The sequence below is a fragment of the Hippoglossus stenolepis genome, chromosome 17 (assembly GCF_022539355.2).
Source record: "Hippoglossus stenolepis isolate QCI-W04-F060 chromosome 17, HSTE1.2, whole genome shotgun sequence".
Taxonomy (NCBI): domain Eukaryota; kingdom Metazoa; phylum Chordata; class Actinopteri; order Pleuronectiformes; family Pleuronectidae; genus Hippoglossus; species Hippoglossus stenolepis.
Window position 1 is genome coordinate 5,127,255 of NC_061499.1, and position 17,001 is coordinate 5,144,255.

Here is a 17,001-nt window from a genome sequence, read left to right on the forward strand (position 1 = left end):
GCTTTGTTTTCTGGACAAAAAAATCCTTTGACCACATGCTGCTGCTTAATGGGAACAACGAGGTGTGCTAGCTGTAGCCTTTTCATTAGCATGACCTCATATGATGCCCAAAGTTTGTGGTAAAAGGCTGCGACCGATACTTCTGCACCATTTTGATGTCATGTGAAACATCTGATTTTATTCAACCAGAATAATGAGAATAAAATGTCTCCTTTAAAGTGTGAAAAGTTTAAGATGCATAAACAAAGTCTGAGCTCTGCGGTCAAGGTTCAAACAGGAAGCTGCAGAATTCCAGCGTATTGTGAGTAAAACAAAAAGGATCATCTCATGCACTTAACAGACTGATGAATGGACTTAAAGTGTTTTGAGGACATCATTGTAATCCTCACAGCCATTTTCTCCGAATTGCTCTTTAAAGAGAAGAATTTTAATTAAACCAACTGGATATGTAATTAATAGTATTTTAATATTCTTGATGAGCTTTGGGAATGAGATCCACAATCGGTTTGCAATGAACTACAGTGATGATTTCTTTATTAGAACTGATGCATGGCCGAGAGCTCGTTGAATTTCCTGCAGCCTCCTCCTCTCAGCACTCAGAACAGATTGTATTGATTGGAGATTCAACCTGTGTTCACATCACTGCTTTTCTCTTTGGAACAAAAAAAAGAAAGATGGGATCTCACTTGTCAATCCGCAGTAAACTGTATTGCTTTACCAGCTAAACTGTAAGAACGATCCGTTCGGGCTCAAAGTGTGTTTACACATGCGTGCGTTCACCTTTTGCGTGCACGTGGCTACCGGCAGTGATACATGCAGGGACCTTTAAGTGTTGTGTTACAATGATGCAAGCCCCTGAAACAGCATTTTCTACATTTTGCTTCATCCTGGTTCTTCTACCGTCCGACGAAGCACGAACCAACCCGGCAGAGGAGCTCGTCGCCTGCTGCACAACACGTGAACACGTCTCCTCACTTTAAGTAGCAGCAGATCAATAGTCCCCCTCGAGACAGGAAGTGATTTCCATTACAGAAATTATCTCGAGTCAATTTAAGGACAATTTGTGTGCTGTTGGATTTTTTGAACAAATAACTTGATCAGTGTTTACTTGTTTATTTGGGACGTGGGGACAATGACACTGATTGATAAGATTTTCTCTCATGTTTGGATTTTCTCTTTTGATTTGTGTGATAACGGAAGAAAGGAAAAGGAAATGAAAAAAGCTTTTAAAAGCATGCTCATTATGGTATTTATTGTATTTTCTTGTATATCTGTGCTTCCGTATTGAGTTGTGTGTAATCATATCTAACTAAAGCCTCTGCTATTTCCTTAAATTAATAAATGAATGTTCCTAGGTCAGTTCCCTGAGCTGCTGCAGTCTGTCACTACATGTTTTAATATTTCTTTCTCCCGTAACTGTTGGGTGTGAACGTCAGAAATGATCAGATTTTACACAAAAATAACTTTAGAATGAAGCTTAGAATGAAGTGTCATCGTGAAAAACAATTATAGGATACAAAAGTTGCCCACATATTTGAAGCATGTACCTTGATGGAAAAGAGCAATTTTCAGTTTCTAAAGTGTTTTTCTATCCAAGCACAGATTGTGTTCTCATGAAAACCACTTATTTGAAATAATAATATAACACGTAGGGCCATCCACACACTTCTAGGACTCAGAACAGAAGATTGAATCCTCACTAACCTCCTACAGCCAATGGCACCACATCCTCAGACACACGTGTCCTAACTATGTCCCCTGTCTTCCTCCAACAGGACAAGTCAGTGATGAAAACCCTCAGTGCTGCTGGTTCGACTCCCGTGGAAACACCTGGGCGCTGCAGCTCCTACGATAGGTCCACTCTCACGCACCCTTCCACTCCACATCCCAGCTCATTGCGCACGCCCGCTGTCAATCTCCTCCACTAAACCCTCCCCCGAGATATGAAATAGGCCGAGTGGCCGCCCGGCTCTTGCACTAGTTGCCCAGACGGCGTCCCGCTTCCACCCGAACACGAGAGCCGCGTCTCTGCTGCGGTGCGTCGCGCGCAAGGCTGGACAGAGATGACAAGAGCCCCGCGGAACTGTGCAGACAAACATGGATCTCCGTAAAACGCTGGTTTCGGTGCTTTGGATATTATTGCTGAGCCGAGTGGAAGACTGTCACGCAGAGGAAGGTACGTGGAGACATGTGTTCCGTGGCGCGGTTGTTTCCCTTTTTAGCCGCAGCACGCACGTCCCCGGCGGCGGCGGCTGCAGGAGTTTGTCCGGTGATGGAAGCAGGTGCATGCTGTGCAGTAATGAGAGGACGTTCATTTTTAGTGGAGTTGGAGATGGAGGCACAGTGTTTGTTTTTCAGTGCGCAGTGGAAAATTCTCAACAGAAAAACAACGGTTGCGTGAAAACGCGTTTCCAAAAAGCTTATCCGACAGATTTACGCATTTGTGCTCCGTGGAACTCAAAGCGTCTATTCCCGGAAACCCCCCCCCACGAACAAACACCATCACATGAGATTGTCAGGGTTTTATTCACTCAGCTAAAATCCGGTCCTGTTGATGATAATTCACTGCACCTGGTAAACTTTAAATTCCAGATGTGCCCAAGTTGTTTTAAAAACAATTTTTGCTCCAAAGACCGAAACCTGAGGCACATTTGCAACATTTTCTGGAGCCGCCGTCTGCTTCAGTGCTCACTTTGTGATTCACTCCGAGAGGAAAAGTCAGATTCCTTCACCGCTCCTCTCTCAATAAGACACAAATCCTCAGTCTGATGTCACTACGATTTGAAAAGAGTCGTAGTTTTCTGTCCAGAATTATTTGCGCAACTGGTTTCTTTGTCTTTTCATGCGCTTTACTTGCCACTGCTGCTGTGGCACAGACGACAGGGCGCATTACAGCCTGATGCTTTAGTGCCGCTGCACGCAACTCTTCTCCCTTTGAGCTGCATCCCTCCACAATCTCTATTTGCCTCCATCGGTTTTATTTTTTTCGAGCAGTGGGAGATAAATTGCGGATGTTTCCATCAGGAATCAACACCGGGCTGCAGGAGAATGATGAATGATTCACTGAGTGTGTTTTATCAAGATTTAATGCTGATGTGGGAGTTGGATTGCTGGCTTGTTTAATTGCCCCTGTTCATGTGCACTTTGTGGAGTGAGTGCAGGAGAAGGAGCATTTACCATCAGCCAGCAGCCGGCTGATTACCACAGTTAAATACTTCATGCCTTTTCAAGTTATTGTAAACCTTGTGAAACTTGTGATTGGTGACTGTGTGTGTGTGTGTGTGTGTGTGTGTGTGGCTCAGGTGGAAAGTGATCTTAATCACTTCTGAGATTGTAGAAGTGGAAAAGAACATAATGGCCTCAGACCCACCGGCTCTTTCCAAAGAGGGGCTTTATTATCCAGGCATAGATGAGTGGGTTTTGGATACACACAAACACAATTTCACCTGCTACAAGACTGTGCACTTTTGGCACACACACATACAACATATAGCCATACATCATTGACACGCAGCAAAGTGCATCGGCCCCACACGCAACTCAGGGTCAAATGCACACACTCGCTTGACACGTACATGTTGCGTTTGCATGCGAGCTCTCTCACGAAGCACACGCACACTTTAGCACACATTGCATGATGGGATCATTTCTGGGCTTCGAGGGCCCTTCTGTTCAATGCACTTTGCACAAACACACACACTTGCACTCCCTCGCGTTCACACACTTCCTCTCGAGCTTTGGATTCAGCACTCGCAGACTCTCTGCCAGATTGATTCGGTTCCCTGGAACGCTGGCTAGCTGGATTTGGATGCTAGCTTTTGTTGAATTGATGCTTGCGATTAATTGCTGTGAAAGCAATGTGCTCCTGAAGGCTGCTATTGGCAGCGATTCTTTCTCGCTGTTTGTAAGGATTTGGGAGATAGGGAAACACTGGAGAGGTTTCCTCCTCCCCCCCTTTGCTTTAGATTCTCGGCCATTACGTCCATATTAAATGAGGTAATTTACGCAGCCGTCCGGGCTCTGACTGTTCTGTTAGTGAGTTACTGCTTTTCCAACAGTTTTTTTTCTACCTACAGAAATGTGTGTTTATTAAGCCTGGAGTTTTTCCTCTATGAGGGATCTTGAGAGGATCTGTTAAAGCCTTTATTATATTACAATAGGTATTCGGCTCTTTGATCCCCACTCATGAAATTCTTCTCGTCCGCCCTCGTTCCTTATTATAATCCTTTATTAGCTCTTACTCACAGTTTTACGTTTCCCTTTGTGTCGCTGCGTGGCTGATATGTGTGTCTACATTATTATATTGTTAGTTCTTACGTCCTTTGTCCTTTTCTGTCTTCCTTTGTTCTTCCCACAGTCCTCTCATATGTCTTCCTCCTCTCCTCCACTTCCCTTCTCCACACTTTCCTCGCCATAGCTCTCCTCCTCCCATGCACATTCCCCCCCGCATCCTGAGCTGACTTAGCAGGTGCTAATACGGCCGGGGGGCAGCGTACTGGCAGAGCCGGGGTTGTCCACCATCCCACAGCAGCACCTCACACACACACTCGATCCAGCCACCCCCTCCCTTCAGGCCCCCTTTTCTCATTCCCCCACGCCTCACCGCTAACACACCTTGGCATCTCATCGGGATCTCATTTACTTCCCCTCCCTCTCCCCCTCCCACCTCTGCATCCATCCATTCTGCAGCAAGCTGCGAGAGGGCACGAGCCAGGTACAGAACAATAGAGGCAGAGTGGGGGAGAGGAGCGGAGTGATTGAGACTCAGAAAACTGCAGCGTAACCTGTGAGATCATCCTGTCGGTGCGGCCGGGGCTTCGCTCGATGCCTCCTGGTGTCGGAGCGGCCGGGGTTGACTCGGCTGCACCGTGTTCTTGGCGGGCATGCAGACTATCGCTTTACATGCTGCAGCCTCATTCTGCTCAGGCCTTTCTCGTCTTGTGTAATTTAAAATTTACAGCCAGTGTTTTCCACCGTGAAGGTTTGAGAGGCTGAGACGGGGATAGTTTGGGATAAACATGTCAGGAACCCACAGAAATCTCCTCGTATACCTCCTGACAATATGACTGGTCTTCCACCACGCAGCCTCTCAGCCATAACCTAATGTAGTTCCACTTCAGAGTAGATGTATGTTCTTTTAAACATTTCTTATCTCCAAGGTTTTAGGTAGCTACTATACAAGATCCAGTAACTGTCTCTGAAAGGACGGATTCTAACCTGAAAGTCCAAACCAAGGTTCATGTCGTTGTTGCATTGTTTACATTTGATCCGATAAGTTTTAGGGAGCGAACTCAAGACTTTGTTTGACACATGTACGTCCTGTCGCCATCACCTGGTTTGTAGAGGATCGTGTGTCTGTTGGTGGCTTGTCGTCTTTTCAGCGATGTGTTATACATTGCATCGAGAAAAGGTATCTTTTGCAGTTGGATGGAGAAAAGATTATATCGTCAGAATCCTGTGAGCTGGTGCTGCTTCTTTTTCTCATGTTTGAAGCCGTCTCCAAGTCTGAAAGTCTGAAATAGACAAAATAGTGTTTTCACAAACCTCTGTTGGTCAGAAGCGCCTTTCACACCTGTTATTTTGGTCCGAATTAAACTGGAAAGTACGAAGGACCGGACCGAACAAGGTGAAATCCTCTTTAGATTGTTTTGTAATCCTGAGGAATGAAGCTCATGTTGGATGATGGTTGTTTGTGTTGATTGGTTCCATTGCACGTGGAAGTGTTTGTAGTGGAACTTGTAAATCCTCAGTGTGTGTGAGACAGTTTAGAATATGACGGATCACAGAACTCACCATGAACTCTGTCCTTCCGTCCTTTGTCTCTGGTTTTTCTTCTGCTTCTCACCTTTCAGTCTCAGAACACAACACATGCAAATTTCTCTCAATCTCAAGCCGAAACACTTTCAAAATAACTGTCGCCTCTTCACCACACTCTGCTCTGCCCAGGGAGAATTATTTTTCTTCCACTTGTGTTTTTCATGAACTTTATTTACACACACACACACACACACACACACACACACACACACACACACACACACACACACACACACCTCCTCTAATATGCATTGTACTGGTGTGAACCTACAGAAACAGACTCATGTTTGTTTACTTATGTAGCCACAGTCTTTCCTCAAGCACAAACACATAATCACACAGTTACACTTTCTATAACCACAGTCTGTTTCTAACTTTCACAAAGTCGTAATAATAACGTCCCCAAACCACAAATCTGAAAAAAACACTGACTTTGAACAGTAGCTTTAATTTAGATGTAATCTGAGGTCCATTCTTTTGTCTTGTGAGAGACTTTCTGTAATTTGCTTTTTTAACTTTTCAAATTACTGCAGGTGTAGTATTCAGATAAGACGCTATTAGAAGCTGCTGGCTTTACTTTTGCTGTCACCTTCACGTCACTTATTTGATAAACCTGCTTTTTATTTAGATGGAAACCTTTTTTGTTTCACAAGTCAATTAAAGCGTCTTTTTCATTATTAAACTCGACTCATATGTTACATAATTACTGAATCTTATAATTAGTACTTAAAAAGCAATCTGAGTAATATCGGGTTTTACCAGCGATTGCCAGACTGGCAGAGAGTAACACTCCACCCTCCCAGGCATCATTTGGGACTAATTGTCTGTGATTTATTCAGGCTTATTTCTGCTCTGCTGCCACTGCTGGCCCTGATTGCACTGGTCCATCTTTGGCTGGCGAGAGCAGCGTTGGACCCGTGCGCGCTGGATCAGATGACTGTGACCTCTGTGAATGCGAAAGGTCATTTGTGATTTGTGAAGACGGCGGGCGTATCGCCGCATTGTTCTCCCGCCGAGCCCTCGGGGACATTGTCATTTTTCTGGAGAGACGAGATGAGGGTGAAGATAGGAGGAAGAGTGGAGGCACAAGTGCGGTGAAATGGATGTAGGGAGAGTCGCCCCCAGAAAAATGATTCATTACAAGCGGGGGAGAAAGGGAGAAGAGGTGTGTCAGGTGCAGGGGTGAGGGAAGAGGTTTGCTGAGCGGAGTGGATGAGGGAGTGACAGAAAGAAAATTGGAAGGGAGTAAAAGCAGGTGGGGGGGGCAAGTGATGAGGGAATTGTAAGCTGCCTCCACAGCTTTGTTCCATGGCTGTTGTATGTTACATGTAATGAAACAGATCAAGGGTTCCTATAACAAGTCAGTGCATCAGCTCCGCCAGATGCTTATTTACCTCCCACTGCACTGGAACGCATTGACTGAGGCTGATGGACTGAGGAAGTGTGTGTGTGTGTGTGTGTGTGTGTGTGTGTGTGTGTGTGTGTGTGTGTGTGTCAGAGAGTATTCGTGTTTATTGAATCCCAATGGGGTCACCTGATTCCCTTTGTTCAGGGAAAGGACGCTACAACCGCATTGGGGCTTTTCTGCTGGATCGGCAAGAATGAGCCATCGGGAAAAGGGAGTGTGTGTGTGTTTGTCGACAGGAGTGAGAAAGAGCTATGTCTCTGTAGATGTGTGGGGGGGTTTAGCAGGTGTTTCAGCCATAGCGGCCGATGAGGCTCTGTGGAGCTGAATGTGACAAATGCAGGAAGTGTGACGGACAAGTGTCCACATCCCGTGTTAGTTTTTAACCATTTGTTCGTCTTATCTTATTCTCATTGTTGTTTACATGTAGTTTGAAGGGCTGAGAGAACCAGGGAAGTCACATTTTATTGCATTTGAAGACACAGCTATCCTCTTTATTGTACATGACAATAAAACTTGAACTTTTACAGAATATTTTTACAGTTTCTTTTGACTGTAATGTTAAATGTAAGCTGCCCGGTGAGATGTGATGTTTAAGATGTTAGGGCGATAGCTTGACTGAACTATTTTTTATCATGAATTATTAAAGAACAAGAGGAAATTTGTGCAGGAGACAATTAAATCGTTAAAAGTACTTTAGCACAGAAAAAGGAAATGAGCTCACAGTGGAAAATATAGGGTCAAATCAGGAATGGCATATTTTAAAAAGCTGAGCTTAAATTATGAGTTGAAGTATTAACAAGTTGATCAAATTAAACAATTAACAGCAGGTACAAATATGAAGCATATGTCAGGTCCTGGTCATAAAATTATTTGCTATAATTTATAGTTGCATATCTTTGTGTTTTAACTGCTCTTACACGTCTCGTGTTACCAAACACTTCAGTTGAGTTTTTTTAGGAATCACAAAACAGGGACAAGTGAAAAGTTTATCAGTATGTTTATTCAACTGGAAGAAACATAAGGACATGTGAATATTGGAGGATAGAGGTCTTCAAACCCACACTGCAGAATAAACCAGAGCTACTTCTGCAAATGCGAGTTCATGTCAGAGCCTCGTGCAAACATCTCAAGGGCCTGTTCTCTAAAGGTTCTGCAAAGGTTATATGCAAAAAAAGTCCAACGAACACAACTACATAGAAAATGCAAAATGTGTGTAACCACCCACATCGCCAGTATCTTAGAATTAAGACATATTCAAACCTGATTTCTGTACAAACGATTCATCTTTGCTGCTTTTGTTCGGATGCTAATTGATTAAAAGCGTTTTTTTGGCAAGATTTTGTGTCCTGAAGAGTCCAAAGTGGATAAATGTCACTGGTGTGTCTTTGTGCTGTAGCTTTCGCTCTCGGCACAATTTATCCGCTCGCTGTATTTTGCATTGAGAGTAAACACTAACTGCATTAATGAGAAGCTCAATGTGGGCGGGCATGTTGGGAATTGAACTGACAACTTGGCGGAGCTCAGTCAGTCAACCACCCTCACACTCCCCCAGCATTTGAATTTAATTTCCTTGTTTTTCCGTTGGTGGAAACAAAGGAAATCAAATTAAAAACAGGTTTATTGGGATTAGAAAGACTTGAAGCTCATAAGACTTTATTCATTTGATCTGTGGTCAGACTCTAAGAAGCTGCCGGCCAAGTAAACACTGGTATCTGAGAGAAAAAAGTCTAAAAACCCCAGATTGCCCTCGATTTGGCCAGATTTTCAAATTTCTTTCCCCACTTGATTTTGAATCTATTATTGCAGGTTGTCAGTCCTGCCTGGCCTTATAAGTGACTCAAATTTGCCTGCTGCTCTGCCCGAGCTTTAAGGCTCCTGAGAGGAAACTGTTGGGAAGGAAGTGAAGCTGTGTGTGTGTGTGTGTGTGTGCGTGTGCGTGTGTGCGTGCGCATTGTTTTACAGGAGGTTAAATGTGTTGCCCTCCCTTTCAGATGTTGGCTTAGAGACCATCAACCTGAACTGAGCCCAGTTTAAACGGTCCCATCACACTCATGTCATGGAGGTGACAGTGGTCCTGGAATGTGCAAAGTGGCAATTTCTCTCTGAACCTGCAAGAAAACTGACCGAGCCCGACCCGAAAGGCATTCTGTGTTTTGTGTCTGAACCCGACCACGAATGTTTACAGGCACGTGCAGTGTATAAAATCAAGTAAAAGATCAAAACGTGACTGAACTTGACCAGAACCGGACCATAATTTCAAACCTTTTTGTCCGAACCCGTCTCGGGTCGAGTATTCTAGTGCAGCTACACATGCTTCAGTTTAGTGAAGTGGACAAAACATCCGATCTGTGGAAAACCTTGAATATATATTTTTGACAAACTTGGCTGAGGGAACTCTGTAAATCATGATGAAGCTGAGTTAACAACTGAAACCAAATTTCTGTGTTTAAATAAATCTTGGAGCGATGCTGTTTCGGGGGCGAGGTCATCACCAAACACGCTCTGAGCCTTTGAACACGCTGCAGCTGAGGCAGCGTTGTCCAGTCGTCCAGATCCACTTACGTAACAGTTATGTGAGCTGACGTGAGGAGGTTCTCATCTTGTCGAACACGAGGCACGGTCCATGTGTCCAAACTGGCAGCACACTTTGCATAGTTCAACAAAACACAAGAGGAGCAACACATCTATTCATGACTGTACGCATGGATTCACGCACATGCTCCCAATAGCTTCGCTCTGTAACACACACACACACACACACATGTGTGGCATGTTTGGCCACTCCACACACACACCCACCCCTCCTGACATTAGTCTCCCCTCTTTATCTTTGCTCTGCTGTGTCAGTGTTCGCCTCGCTGGCTCGGGCTGAGGCCGGCCAGCCTGCGAACGCCGCCTCTTAATGTGCTTTTCATGTCGGCTCCTTCCTGTGCCATGTCGGTCCTGATGGCAACATGTTAGGAGAACTTTCGTTTTATCTGTGTGTGTTAGTGAGGAAGATAAAAACACTGCGGCTGACATTGAACATGTTTAAATATGTACATGATTCTGGATCCTGCATCACTATCACACTTCTCTCTTCCATCCTCAGCTCCTTCCTCTACAGATACATTAGGGTTTGTTAATGAAAGAATAATTATCTTCGGTAAAGACTAAAACACTTTCTAAAGCTGCTGTGTAATGTTTGTGCACACAGGTAGCATTAAATAGCCGTTAGCATGTACTCAGACAGTGATACAACTATTGAGCTGCATTCTTCTTATAGTAGATGCACAAAAACGTTGGTATCTTGACCTGCAGCAGAGACACAAACACTGAATACAGGCAGTTTTCAGTCTGTGTGGTGCGTTCAGGTGCTGGTGTGAAACCTGCGGATAACTGAACATCGGGTGATGGCTGCAGAACTTGGGTCCAATTCACTCAAGTGTGGTGTTTGTTTTGGTCAAAGGAGGAAAATATCTACAACACTATAACTAGCCTAGATGTCACAGTGACGATAAATTGCTGCAATCTATAGTTGGCCATACAAGACAAATTAAGGTACATTTATTTGCCTATTTCATTTAAACAGCAAAATATGAATTCAAAGAAACACTTTTTCCATCCTTAATATAAATGGATCAAAAAGACGTATCACAAATCTGGACAAAATGGCCCCAGTGTTGCATTCACAAGGTGTGTTGTAAGACAACTCTACCAGGTTCATCCATTTAAAAAGGCTGCATTTCCTCAGCTGAACCTTTGTCACGGCACCTGAATGCACCAGAGAGTGTCAGTTTCGGTCAAAGATCAACCAGCGGCGGACATTTTAAACCAAATAGGATAAGGCTGGTCACAGCAGGGAATGGCCTTTAGAATGGCCGCACACTGAGAGGTGACGGAGGGGACGGAGTTATTTAAAAAAATGACACGGGCTTATTGTCTTTTCGGGTACATGTCAAAGTTTGTAGTTACAAAACGGGTGTTGTGGCTCTTCTACCCTGAATCATAATCCCACATAGATTAAGTCAAATATCCAGTGGAATCCAAAAAACAGGAGTGTGTACGCACACACACACACAATCAAACATGCAAAAGAATGGTTCACACATTAGTTCCACGGATTCGCACTGTTTTTCTACCCGGTGCCGGCTGCCCAGCAGGTTTGTTTCGTCCTTGTCTTTGCTCGCGATCCCTCCCCCTGTCTGTGCTCCGCGGTGGTAATGACCGTCATGTTGGAAATGTGTCCGGCTGGGCCTCGTAAGCCATTACCCCCATGCCCAGGAAACCCCATTAATCTTTCTGAGAGGCGTTTGACCTTTCAAACTCATTAACCACAGCCGGCGCTCAGACAAACGCATACACAAACCGCAGATGCGCTCTGGCTTTCTCTCGCACACGAACAGTATGAGTGCACGCAGGGGTGCTCGGGCAGACTTGGCTCACACACACACACACACACACACACACACACACACACACACACGCAGGTGAGGTCTGAAGGCATCGATGTGTGTCCAACTGCCAATATCGCCTCTACCAACTTGCCATCTCAGCCACTCTCGCTCTCTTTATCTCTCTTGTCTCTCCTCTCCTGTCCTCTTCATCGCTTCCTCACTCTGTGGGTTTGGTCAGTGACCTGGAAAATTGCCCAACCTTTTAATACGCCGCTTCCTCGGTAATGAATAAATACATAAATCGCACGGCTCCGGCTCAGTCGCTTTTATGATACCCCTCCCTGCCCCCCCAGTCCTGCCTCGCCGTACACCTGATTGCACCTCGTCATCTGCACCCTCTCCACACAGACATGCAGGGGGGGGGGGGAGGCAGGGTGTCTTTGTAGTGATAGGCCCCGCAGAGAAGACTATCTGTAATGAAAGGGTGTTAGTGACTGGGCCGAGGGCGAGAGCGCGCGTGAGTGTGAGCGGCGTAGATGGCAGAGGATGTAATGGGGGGAGTGGGCGAGGCAGGTTAACATGCCAGCATGGGACTTGCTCTTCTCAGTTTATCAGAAGGCGAGGGCGGCGGCGGCGAGAGAGAGCGTCGTAGGTGGCAGAGGATGTAATGTGGCGAGTGGCAGGGAAGGTTAACACAGCAGCGTGGGACCTGATCTGCTCAGTTTATCAGAAGTGCAAGGCAAAGTGGAAAAGACTGTAATAGGCTAAGTGGCGGGGGGGGGGGAGTGGATGAAACATATTCTGGGACTTTTACTGTGGGTCCAAATGAGGGGGGGGGGGTGCAGAAGAAGTGAAACCTGGAGAAAGAACTTATGAGGCCTGAAATTTTGACAAAAAAAAACCTGACCTGACCTAATTCGTAGCAGCGAAAAAAAAAATACTGTGGCTAGAATCCAGTATTTTAATCTCAAACCATGTCGGTCAGGCGAGTTGAAATCCTGTTGAAAAGCAGAAATGATTGTGTGGGATGAGATGGAGACCAGAGCCACATATTGGGAATGGAAACTGGGAATATTTAAATAGTTAGAAAGCACCCTGCAAAACCACCCTGTAAAAGCACCTGTCTCTACTATTGATTGTTGGATCTGCATTGGCCAATGTGTCCATGTTGCTTTTGTCTTGGCCACATGTGCGTGATGTACACAGCTACTGACACTGTTGTGTGTTTGTGCTCTCGGCTACTTGTTCTGCATGTGATTACACAGACCATAGGCACATTCGTGAACATGTGTCTGTGTGTGTGTGTGTGCGTGTGTGTGTGTGTGTGTGTGTGTGTGTGCGTGTGCATTCCTTTGTGTGCCTGGTCGTGATTGCAATCAGAATGTCATCAGTGCGGGGTGGTCGGGTGGAGGGTGCTCCTGTTGTTTTCCCAGCTTCCTCTCAGCTATTAATGTTGCCTTCCTGTTTGCAAGTCAATTAGCCAGCCAGCCAATCGGCTTGTCCGTTAACCAGCTGTCTGGACGACCGGTCATTTAGTCAGGTAATCTGGCAACAGAGCAACCACCAAGACGCCGATCCAGGAAGCCGTGTACAGGCAGCCGGCAGTCAATCAAAAAAACGACTGGACTGGTTATCAAGTTAGAAAGTAGAAAAATATTGCTCCTCAGGCAAAATACAGATCCAGGAAAGCAAGTGAGCTTGATGCTTAGCACAGGTGCCAGGACCAGACCGGCAATACGACGGCAGAGGCTTTATTTGCTCAGAAAATATGCAAATCAGGTTGTAGCAATAACCGCCATCAAGGAAGAACAGCAGACGCTAAAAATACGAAGAGAGGAGGGGGAATACAAAATCTTCACCAACTGTTGCAAGTACAAATTGTGCGGCTCAGCTGGAAGAGTAATCCACGGGCTGGCACTCGAGCGCCCTAAAGCACCACTTCTAACTGGGACATGCTCTGATCTGATTTGACATTCGAGGATGGAAAACCCTCTTTTCTGCAAACACGACTTATTGGCCACAGAAAACATTGCAGCTATTCGGCAAAATAGAACATCGGGCAATCTGCTTTGTGAATAAAATCTCCATGGAGTTTGTGTAATAATCTGATTGCGCCGTCTGTTTCGGACAAATGATGTTTTTTACAAGTGTGGCGATGTTTTTCTTTTGGCTGGTGGAGCACTGTTGCTTGTTTAATATAAACTACTGCCACAGATTGACTTGCAGTCGGTGGCTCACACCGCGATGTTGAACCATCAGTCGGCCAAAGAGCTAAAAGGATTTGCTGAGAGAGGACATTTTCTATCCAGACTCGTTCTCACTTGTTTTCCTTCTTCCTGCTTTGTCTTTCAATCTTTTTACTTGTGAGGCAGTTACATTAATGTGATTTAAATATGATCCCACCTGTAATCTAATAATACAAGTTTAAATTAATACATCAGGTTGTGCTGTACCTCAGAGGTATTTATGTATCTAAACATGGATGACATGACAGCTCCTCAAAAGTAAAGCCAAATTGTCTTGATCGCCCCCTGGTGGCAAGCTGCAGTATAGGTCACAAACCTTGCCTCCATGTTTGCAGATGGAACATGAACCAAACTAAAACGTAAAACTACACCTTAAATACATTTCTCTCAGATATGCTTTCTGCTGTTTTAGGTAGTTCAACACTGATGTTTTATAAGTGTTATTAGTTATTGGTCATTTAATGCTATAAACATCATGATTGACGGCTCAGACTGGCTTGTGATTGGTTGAGCTTGTGTCTTGGTGGGACCTCGATACCGCGGTTGCAAGATGGCGGCGCCCATACCTGGGATACTTTAGCTTAATTGTTGCTTAATGGGAGGAAGCAGAGAATCTTTGTCCATCTTTATTTATTTACAGTCTATGATACAAACACACACACACACACACACACACACCAGTGGCTCAGGTAGAGGTGGAGCTGGTTGCCCATTAATCAGACTGCATGTGGTTCGATCCCCAAGTCTGCACGTGGAGGTGTCCTTGGGCGAGACACTGGACCGCAGATTGCCCGTGATGTCCATTAGTGTGTGAATGTGATGTATGAGTAGAGTGAAGTGTTAAACAGAAGCAGTGTATGAATGTGTGTGTGAGAGGTGGAGTAAAGCACAGTGAGTGGTCGTTAAGACTAGAGAAGCAGTATATAAATGCAGTGCATTTACCATTACATTAACACCGTGAGCGGATTCCACTTTCGGGGGCTTGTGGTGTAAATGTGACACGCAATAATAAGATAAATGACTGTTTGATAGCTAATACTGAAAAAGCTTTTCTTTCTTTTTCTCTGCAGCTTAAGCTCTGGAATTATTACATGGTTTTAACAGTATCTCCCCTCGGTCCAGCCTGTAGCTAAACGCCAGCCACGGTTATTACAGTTCTGCAGGGAAGGACTGACTGTGTGTGTGTGTGTGTGTGTGTGTGTGTGTGTGTGTGTGTGTGTGTGTGTGTGTGTGTGTGTGTGTGTGTGTGTGTGTGTGTGTGTGTGTGTGTGTGTGTGTGTGTGTGTGTGTGTGTGTGTGTGTGTGTGTGTGTGTGTGTGTGTTTCAGCAAGAGCTGGTTTATGTGCTGTAATTGTTTTGCCCCCCACATTTAGTACATTTGCTGTGTGCGGTGGGAGCCGTGTTTCTGGGTACACACTCTACGGATGAATTGATTTTAATGGGGTTACCGAGGGTTATTATGAGGGTGATGGTGATGTTAGCATTCTCTCCCAGTTCTCTTCTTTTGTACTTGTACGATGTTCTTGTTTGTTTACTTGTTTGGCCAGTTTTTGCTCTTGAATTTGCATTTGAATAAATCACAAGAAAATAATGGATGTGTTTTTTTTACTGTCCTCCTGTGCACGGCTTTTCTTTCTTTTTTTTTAATTATGTGCAATATTGAAAGTCAGTGCACGTGTGTCCTCTCCCTGTGTGTACGTATAGATCAGTGGAGGTTAGTGAGTATTGCTGAAGTCGTCAGACGGAGCTGAGGTGACTGGGATACTCTCCCCCAGTGCAGATGGGAATCGATGCTTTATCGCAGGGAGAGGGAAAAAAAAAATACTTTCCTCCCTCTCACTCTTTTTTTCTCACCCGCTCTCTCTCAGTTGCTCTTTCCATCTGTCTCCTCGTCCCTCCCTCCCCTCTTTCTCTCATTCTCTTTCGCATTCTCTTACTCCATCTCACTCGCTCACACAATTGAACTTGGCAGTGTTTCAGGGATTGAGTGGCTTGAGTTAATGGCGAATTACCTGCCTCTCTGAAGTCGTGTGTGTGTGTGTGTGTGTGTGTGTGTGTGTGTGTGTGTGTGTGTGTGTGTGTGTGTGTGTGTGTGTGTGTGTGTGTGTGTGTGTGTGTGTGTGTGTGTGTGTGTGTGTGTGTGTGTGTGTGTGTGTGTGTGTGTGTGTGTGTGTGGAAGGAGGTAAAGTAATGGACTTTGCTGGAAGGTCATTTGAAGGAGCCTGGCACTAAATCACTAAATGCCACTAAAGCACTCAATGAAGCCCTATTCATTGGGCAGGATTGTGCAGATTTACATGTGAATGTAAATTGCTCACTAGCTTGTGGAATGTAATTGTTTTTTTTTTTGCGCTGGATAATTCCCCCCCCCACACACTGAAGCACTCGCAGCCAACTTTCAATACCGCAGCTAAGAGTGACATTGGACTTTCCTTTGCAGCCGCCATATATTGTTTGTTTGTGTGTGCATGTCGGTATGTGCGTGTCCTTGTGGGACTCTGGAGGCTGCTGACGGTGACGCAGAGCGGCGGCACCACTCAGACGTCTGACTCAGACCACACCACAGGACTCGAGTTCATTAACTAACTAACCGCCATTTATCGAGCCAAGATGACTAAGAGCACTCTTCCTCCAGCCTCCGTCTCGGGGAGCAGTCGCAGGAGGAGACGTTGACTTGAAGACGTAAATCTGGGAGGTGCGGCGCCGACAGAAGACGTCGAGTCAAAGAGTCTAAATCTTCCATCTGCCGAGTGACTTGTTTTTGTCTGGTTACATCCGTTTAAATTGGGAGTTTTTGGCCTCACTGTCTCATTTGAGTATAATTTTGTGGCTCTAACACCTGGAAAAACAATTGGTAATTTCCACATCCATGCACCTTTTATATTCAAACTTTTTCGAAACACTGCTGACCCCACTTTAGTTTGGAAAGTGCTGGGTTGCATTATAATCTGAACAGGCTGAAACTGAGACTTGTCTGGATGGAGAAATAGAGTTTGGATGTATCCTTAGATTTCAGTTATCCAATTCTTTGTTGTTTTCTGTCCCTTTTTCCAGTTCTTTTATTCCTGTCTTTTGCTTTGTCATTAAAATTCATTGTGCATATTTACTATTTATGTTTATTTCATTCCTCAATCAAACTAAATTAAATGCAAAC

At 44.9% G+C, this 17,001-nt stretch overlaps 1 protein-coding gene across 1 annotated transcript in view; it reads left to right on the forward strand.

The window, feature by feature from the left end:
• The first annotated feature begins 1,788 nt into the window (after positions 1-1,788).
• The window catches only part of LOC118125153 (ephrin type-A receptor 7), a 136,327-nt gene continuing 121,114 nt past the window's right edge, over positions 1,789-17,001 (forward strand). The window contains exon 1 of the mRNA XM_035183528.2: positions 1,789-2,176. Within this exon, the coding sequence (XP_035039419.1) occupies positions 2,098-2,176 (79 nt within the window). The 5' untranslated portion in view covers positions 1,789-2,097. The remainder of the gene's footprint in view (positions 2,177-17,001) is intronic.